Raw genomic sequence first — 8482 nt, 5'->3', positions numbered from 1 at the left:
TGGAATGAGGAGGAAGGGCTGGGGACAAGACAGGACTGGGACAGGGATAGGTTGAAGGGAAAGGGCAGAAGAGTCTGAGCCCACAAGAACATACTCCCCTCCAGAGCCTGGAACAGAACCAACATTCCTGGTTCTCACCGCTCCTCACTGTCAGCAAACATCTGCAAAACCCACTGGCAAAGTGTCTCAGCCCCTTCTAATGCTGGTCCCCATAGAAAATGACACCATCCTGTCTTCAGTTACTCCATTAGTTCAAAATGGCAGCAGTCTGTGCAGTGGGTCGAATGGTTCCAACCTTCTGATGACCGACATATGGCAGTCAATACGGTGCTAGATATGGTGACATTTTTATTCTTTCAGTTTGCTCTTTGGAAAAAAAAAAAAGACTAGGATATTACATGCCCACAAAAGCTGTTAAATTACTAAGTTTGCAGAGTCAAGCACTCAAAAGTTAGGAAAGGCCAGAGTGACAGTTGCCTGTGGAAAGAAACAGAATGGGAATGTATAAATAAAGGCTAGTGTAATTAATGTGCACAAGGGACTGAACGGAGGTGCCACAGGCGACCTTAATTCTGCAAACGCCTGACTTTCGAGCGCTCGCTTTGGCAACCTGAATGTTCTTTTAGAGCAGCACGGGCTGTGCAATTAAACCATTTCCCTTTTGGGTCCTATTAAACTGCCGCACCTCTTATTGCACGACACCCTCCTCAAAAACAAAACACCCACGGGGCCGCCGCCGCTGCAGTTCAGTCAGCAGCCCCATGGGGTCCTGACTGAACGGCACGTCGGGAGCCCAGCAGAGCAGCAGCAGCTCGCTTCCAGTGCCCCTTAGGAAACGGCGCGGCCCCGCTTACCAGCCTCAGCCAGCTTCACTTTCCACCGGCTGCTTTGGCGGGGTTTTGCCTTTCCGGGCCGCGGGCAGCCCCACACTGACCGGGGGCCAGCCTGGGCTGCTCTCCGGGCTCCGCTTGCACCCTGCGCCTTCCCTCAGCCCCACCCCCGGCCGTGGGGATGGGAGGGAGCGGGGCGAGCACCTCGCCGTCCACTTCCCAGGCGAACGCCAGCGGCTCCGCCCCCGGGCCGCGCCGCCTACTGTTTACACTGGTGCTCCTCTCCCTCCACCTGCTGCGCCGGAGAGAGAGAGGCGAGCCCGGCTCCGAGCTGCCGCCGCGCGGAGCAAAGCGAAGCGAAGCGCTCCGGCTGCTGCCTGCGCTCGCTGCGGGGGGCCGGGAGATGTGACACCTTCACACGCGCCCCATGTGCGTCCCCCCTAGGTCCTGGAGGCGGGCGGGAGCAGCCTGGCTTCTCGTGCTGCAACTGCTCCCGCTGCTTTCCCCTGGGGAGCCAGGTAGGCTGGGGCCGCTCTTCCCCTCCGCTTTCTCCCCCTGCTCTGCCCTACGAGCTGCTCCTGTGCTGTGCGCGCCAGGCGTGGGCTGGGGGAGGTAGAGAAGCGATGGGCATCTCCCGCTCTCGAAGCTGCTCCTTTTATAGCTAGACTCTTGGAGCGGTTTAGCCTGGTGGGATCCTGTTGCAGCAAAGCACGTTTGAGCGGCGTGGCTCTCCAGTTCGCCGATATGAAACTAGTGAAACACCGAGCAGCAACAGCAGAGAAAGCAAGCGAAACACACAGCCCCCGAATTTGGGTTTAAAGTGGACCATTTCTGGCTTGCCTTGGCTTTGGATGGGTTCATGCTTTACAAACTTGCCTCTTGAAAAAACGAAATGAAATAAAAAAATCCACAATATAATACACACAAAAATATACAGGCCCAGATGAGCTATTCTTTGGATGTGTAATTAGTGTTAAAATCCTTTGTAAAAATACAGTATTCCATCCCTGGGAGGGAAAAAATGACAGGGCCCATGAGGGCAGCCCAGATTAAGACGTGTGTGCCCAGATCGCATCCCTGGCTCCAAGGGCTTGGTTCTGTGAACACTTGGGAGTCTGAGTCGCTTGGCTCCCGGGGAGTGCTTGAGCCACAAAAGTGAATTTATTCACTTGGTTTTAGGTGTTCTCACAGGAGCAGCCTTTGAGATACCAATCCTGCAGCTGGATCTGGTGCAGCAGCTGGAGGTCTGCCCATTTGGATCCAGTAGCAGGATCTAGACCTGTGTTTGCAAGTTGCGCAGCTTGCTTTTCTCTAAGGGACCTCATCGGATTACTGGATTTTGGGAAGCCCGGGGAGTCTGGGAGTTTTCATAGATTTTGAATGATTGTTTTGATGCTGCCCATTATCCGCACATGAACTTCCTCTCTGAAGTTCATGTTCAGGTTTTTATTTCAGACCTTTGTCTGGTGATAATGGGGAGCGGGGAGATGACTATGTAACAAAAGTGCAGCTATATCTCACAGGCTGTAAGCCTAAAAATAATCATTGGCATGAAATATATATAGCTTGTTTTAGTTTTACAAAAAACTAAACCAGTAATGAAATAAAGGGACTGACAATTTAAAAATCAGATGTAAACAAATTTCCTTACCAGTGCTACTAATAACATTGTAGACTAAGTGTAAAGATTTTTAAAATCTAATATCCCAATCACTTTTCTTTGTTTACCTTTAACATGGTAATTTTCTCTTTTGTTTATAGTTAGTTTCACTTTCAGGTTCTCTAGCCTGCAGGATTCCAAATGTTACAGGGGATTGTAATATTTAAAAACTCTTTTCATTGGATTTTTTAAATGTATTAGTTTCAGGTTTGATAAAAGTGTATGTTTACCAAATGTAATTTTTTGAGCCAAAGGTAAGTTCATAGAGCCCTTTTAAAATATTATTTTGATTGGCATGGTACCGAAAATATTCTAGGTGCTTGCCAATCACAGAGAAAGACAGTCCTAAAGAGTGTTCACGTTGAATGGACAAGAGAGATGAAGGGAAGGGAGACAACATATATATAGATAAACTGGTTAGGTCAGTGATAGCCACACACTATGTTAGTTTTAAATATAAACTGTCCCCAACCCTTTTTCCCCAAAACATTATTGGTTCCTGACTGAGCTCTCATCTACAAATCAGTATTGTGTTGTTAGAGAAAACAAACAGTAAAACCCTGGCTAACCTATGCCCGTACTTTCCTGGATCCTCTCTCAACACAGCAAACTCCACCTCTCACCCTGAACTGTTCCTATATCTCCCTGCTGAGAATCAGTCTGCTTTTGCCCAAGTCCAAAGGAAACACAGTAAAGGAAGCAGTGAAAAACACTTGGGTAGAAACTTAGGTACTACACAGAGTATTTGTGACTTTTGTTTTTCTGTTTCCAAGTGATGTCACCTCGGGCATCCCTTGGAGGTGTGATTCCCAGCAAGACTAGACAGACTTGAGCTAGCGTGCTAAAATAGCATTGTGGAAGTTGCTGCCCTGGCAGCAGCTTGGGGTGTCCACCTGAGCTCAGACCCAGCAGGCATCAGGCCGGCTTGGACTCAGGCAGCTAGCCCCAGCTGCCACCAGTGTAGCAACGTCCACCCTGTTATTTTTAGTGTCCCAGTGAGGTCAGTGGGAGGATAGCAGGATTGGGCCCTTACAGAATGGAGGTTCTATGAGAGCCTGAATCTCATCTTGCACTGGTGAACATCAAGAGTCATTCCAGTGAAGTCAGTAAGTTAAATGCTTTTGAGAGGGAAATTGGGCCCATGCTACTTAGCATCTTACAGGAATCTCTTTGCACCTCCAAGATAAAGTAGCTCAATGAATTCTAGATGTTTTAGATGATTCTCACTAGGATGGTGGTGAAGCACTAGAATGTGTTACCTAGGGAGGTGGTGGAATCTCCATCCTTAGAGGTTTTTAAGGCCTGGCTTGACAAAGCGCTGGCTGGGATGATTTGAGGTCCCTTCCAACCCTCATCTTCTACGATTCTATGTTAGGACTGGAAATGACCGCTCAGAAGCGTACTTTGTCTTGCTCCATTTCACTACTGCCAGTCCCCTCAACATTCAATCCCAGATCCTCCAAGGTATTTAGGCACCTAATTCCCATTGATTTCAATAGAAGTTAAGCACCTTTGAGGATCTGGGCCTAAACCCATAAGGGCTTGATTCTGCTCCCATTTAAATCCATATCAAAACTGCCGTTGGTTCCAAGAGAAACAGAATTACCCATAAGTGTGATTATCCTGGATGCTTTTGAATACCTATAGTGATGGTGTCTGGTACTTCTTTTCATAGTCTATTCAGTTATGCCATCTATGGTTTTGAAATTTTTTGTTAACAGGAGTTCAGAGTGTGCAAGCTGTTCGACTCTATTTCCTTTTAGTCAATTAATTGTATGTACTTCATCAACTTTAATCCATTAACCCTGACATTTCCTGGAATGTATCATCCTCACCAATTTAAATGCCCCATAGGATCTACTAGTGTTCTAGAGACAAGCAGAGAGAGCCCTTGTTTGATTTGGCTCTTCTTGATTGTGGCCTTAATTACCATGCTTTGTTTTGAGGAGTTAGGGCTAACTTCCAATTGTTCATGAGATTAGGGGAGTGATTCTGTCAATATGAATCAGTCAGAAATCCCAGGTGTCCAGGAGGGATGTGAATGTATGCCAGAAATATTGCTTCTGGTGAAAAGCTAGCACGAAGGGTCCTAGAACAATTATTTTACAAAATTGGCATCCAATTGCTTTTTTGATTGATAGAAGATTGTTTTTGCTTTTTATTGTTTGAGAAAGGTTTAATAAAAAAGTGAAAAGAGTTTTGTTGGGTGTGGGGAATGGCTGCTCAGTGTTCTCCTCCAGCAAAGCAGGAGATGAGAACAGCCACTGGCTGAGAGCATGTTGCCAAAGTCTCATCGTTTGCTTTAGGCAGGCCCTCAAATGACCTCTGTGCAGTCAACCACATGAAGGCATAACAGAGAAGCTGTGCATTGAGCTGCAGAGGTAGAGCCATAGCCTCAGTCCTCCCCTACATTGGCAGCACAAGGCAACTGAAAAGCTATTTTAATTGGCCTCTCTCAGCATTATGTTTCATGTGGTACAGAGCTATCAGAGTTACTCCACCCTTCTCTTAGCTCTCAGCAGAGGGTTGTGGCCAAGCAGCTTTCTTGCTGCAGGGAACTCCAGCAGCCAGAACACCCCTCTAGGGCTTATGATCTGGACGGATGGGCATAATATAGTCCTAAATCTAATTGAGTTGTCCTGAGGGCCTAGACTGGAACTGGAACAGGAACAGGCCAGGATTGTTAGAGGCATAAAGGTGGTTGAAAGACAACTTTGCAGCTGAGCTGCACAAACTCAGTTCTGACATGGCGTGAGAGCTGTCCCATAATCCCTCTACTTTGGATTTTCTGTTATTTGGCACTCTTCTGTACAAGAGTGGGGCAGCAGCATTTGACCTTAATCTGGATTTTAACTTTCAAATTCACTGATCACCTAATGTTTTGGAGTTGTTGTTTTTTTTTGTTTGTTTGTTTTGTGCTGTGGTATTTTAGACATCTCTGAAATTTTAGACATCCCGGTTTTAAAGTCCCATTATCTGATGTTCTGAGCATGATCTGACAATTATCAGGATGTGTGTTAAAGAGAAAAATCCCATATGTAGTACTCTTTAATGCTATGTTAATGAGGATTTGGGGGGGGGGAGGGGAAGAGATATTTGAAAATCAATCTTTAATCTTCAGTTTAAAATCTGTCCTCTGGAAAGAGAGGAGAATTTAGGACCTTTTCCCCCACTTGCTGATTTCACTGTTGAATCTGAACAAAAAATTAGAAGAAATTAGTAAATTCTTCTTGACCACATGAGAGAACGCAGCTCTTTTCATGAACAGCTCTGTAAATCCTCCCTACCAACACCTTTTCCCCCCACTCAAAAAAACCCACCAAAAACCCAACCCATAATCCATTCACTATAGGAAACAAAAATTAACCCCCAGGTTGTATCTTTAAAGTACAAGTGCTCTGATATATTTATCAGTGCCTAAATAGCGCTGTAATTGTGGTGTGGAAGTACCAGAAGACCTTGAAAGGTGCCTTCTCCGAATTCCTTCCAATATATATTTTGTTTGTAATTAAGGCTCTCAAAGGTGGATGTGCTGCCATATCTGATTTTATTTTCTTTGTGGTTAATCTGCTGCTTTGTTATTGTTACTGTCAGGACACAGTTTCCATTATTTGGAAAGTAAACAGAGTCCTTCAGTGCCAAGAGGCAACCCTTGCCATCCCATTAAGTAAACTTGAGGATATGTTTTCCTTTTGCACTCACTGGAGCATTGAAATACACAAAATAGCACTTTGTAATAAGAAGCTGTTGTCTGGGAAATAGAGAAGAGGAAAAGGATAAAAGGGCAGAATATTTATTAGCTATAGTAATAAATGACATAACCTAATGCAGTGCCAGACAGAGAATCTCAAACTTAAGGCACACAACACAGGCCAGTGTGTAGCCTTGTGAATATACACTGTATGACTTTGCAATCCATTGATAAAAATGAAGTATAAGTCACTGGGGGGCATGGATCATTGGATCTTAATGGGAAGAGACGGAACACTGGCTACCACCATAAATTGTGAGAGAATGACTTGTTTGATTTAGGTATATTATTCAAGGTGGAAAAATTATGTTGATGTTATAAGTGAGATTTTCATTGGGAAAACCCAGTAAATTCTAGATTACAGCTCTCACAGCATCAGATATGTAGTATTTTGTATTACTCTATGGCCACCATGGGAACATCCATACCCCCTGTATATCACGGAAAGGGACTCTGAACCAGCTGTAGATCAGCCAATATGCAGGGGAATCCTGGAGTGGGTTTGACAGGCCTGCTTGGTCTATAATTACATGATCTTCTCAGGCTTTGTGCAGTGAGAGGAGAAAGAAGAACAAGGAGAAAAGAAGAGCTGGGTTCAAGAAGTAAAGAGGTGTAGGCATATGGAAAATAATGTAAGAAAGGAATGATCCCTGCATACAAACAAGCTGTTCTTTGTTACCTTCTAATCTATATATTACTCATATGAAGCTGTTTCAGAAAATGATGTGATTCATACTTTTGACTCTGATTTCCAGAACTAAACACTACTACGCTGTTAATTTGAAATATAAGTAGCTGAGCAAAATAACTAGGCATAGAAACATAAAATAACATTGGGGTTTGGAATAAATCAGAGAGCTGGGTTTGTATGGCAGCTTCACATGCCAACATTCAATTTCACCTCATTATTTCAGTTGTTAACTTTGTTTTCCTTGGGGTATTGCTCTCTAGTGTGGTAGCTTATCTTAATTCCAAGACAACCATTATCATGTGGTGTTCCTGGAGTCTTAATTTTTTTCTTTAGTGCCTTCATTTATGTTTGTTTTTATGATTGTGGCTTGTGTGGAACTTTATTCTTACTGTTCATCTTAAAGAGACTGTTGAATTTACAAGCTATGTCATTGTTCTTGGGGATTTTTTTTAATTTTGGGTAACTCCTCCCAATAATATATGATGAATGATTAAAAGAGACAAAAAACACCTGTTTGAAGTAAAGATGGGAAGCCAAGACAAAGCTACAGATCCAGATCAAATTGAGGAAGCTAAGATTTGTAGCTGGATTTCTCACTTCAGTATATACGTCTCTAAATTTTAAATAAGCCTTTGTTTAAAGATTCTTATTTAGAAGATTTGTAGGTCTAATTCTGAGTTGAACTAGCTGCTCCAGCAATGTAAAGGTGCTTTACCCAATCTGCCTGGCCTGCACTAACCCTTCTCCCAGTCCTTAGCATAGGGGGCATGACCATAGCACACTGGACTCCTGTTATTCTCTGCTACCCACAGCTCCTGAGGTTCTTCTGACTAATGGCCACAGGCAAGCCCTTGGATGAGCTTTGATTGTAAGAAGCACAAAGATGACATAAGCCATCTTTGCCTCCTCTGGCTTCCACCTCTGTTCCTAGACTGAACATAGGAATGGCGTAAGAGAGATCAGACTGGTAGAATGTTACTTTACTGGGGGGTGTAGAACCTTGAATCTGGTTATGCTGGTCTCTGCATTTGAGCTTCAGTACACCATATAAACATAGACATCAAGGAATCGGTATCGGAGCATTTAGATAAAAGGAGATAATTTTTTCTATTAATTCTCAGGGGATTCCCAGAACTGTCAGAAGCTGAAGGTAGTAAGTGTTCTTGCTTGTGGTTTGCACAAGATTTAACTGTTCTTAGCTTGTCTGTCGTTGTCTTATCTGAAAGTACAGCAGCATCCTGTTTTTACAGTGTAAAATGTCTGAACTGGTAATGTACAGGATGTAGATCAGAAACATTTAAAACTAGCTATGCTCTAGGAAGGTGGAGGCACGTGTGTTTGTTCATGGAAGTTTGGACCTCAGAAGGTGACAGACCAAAGTGGGGATGGAGCTGTTCAACTGTCCAAATATAATTCAGCCTTGGATAGCTTTATAGACAGGACTTGGCAGTATTTCAAGTTTCACCATCCAAGAGTCATAGCCTTTTACGGGTCATAGCAAGAACGGTATTCAGGGTTCTGTCCAGAAGGTAATTGAAATATGTGTACCT

General features: G+C 44.0%; 1 protein-coding gene across 1 annotated transcript in view; it reads left to right on the top strand.

The window, feature by feature from the left end:
• The first annotated feature begins 759 nt into the window (after positions 1–759).
• IL20RA (interleukin 20 receptor subunit alpha) overlaps positions 760–8482 on the top strand; it is a 28902-nt gene continuing 21179 nt past the window's right edge. Inside the window, exon 1 of the mRNA XM_067542298.1 lies at positions 760–1348. Coding sequence (XP_067398399.1) covers positions 1258–1348 — 91 coding nt within the window. The 5' untranslated portion in view covers positions 760–1257. The remainder of the gene's footprint in view (positions 1349–8482) is intronic.

The sequence above is a fragment of the Emydura macquarii genome, unplaced genomic scaffold (assembly GCF_026122565.2).
Source record: "Emydura macquarii macquarii isolate MOO-44397 ecotype Brisbane River unplaced genomic scaffold, CSIRO-AGI_Emac_v2 contig_705, whole genome shotgun sequence".
Classification (NCBI taxonomy): domain Eukaryota; kingdom Metazoa; phylum Chordata; order Testudines; family Chelidae; genus Emydura; species Emydura macquarii.
The sequence above is the reverse complement of the archived record's forward strand: the minus strand, read 5'-3'. Positions and strand labels throughout refer to the sequence as shown.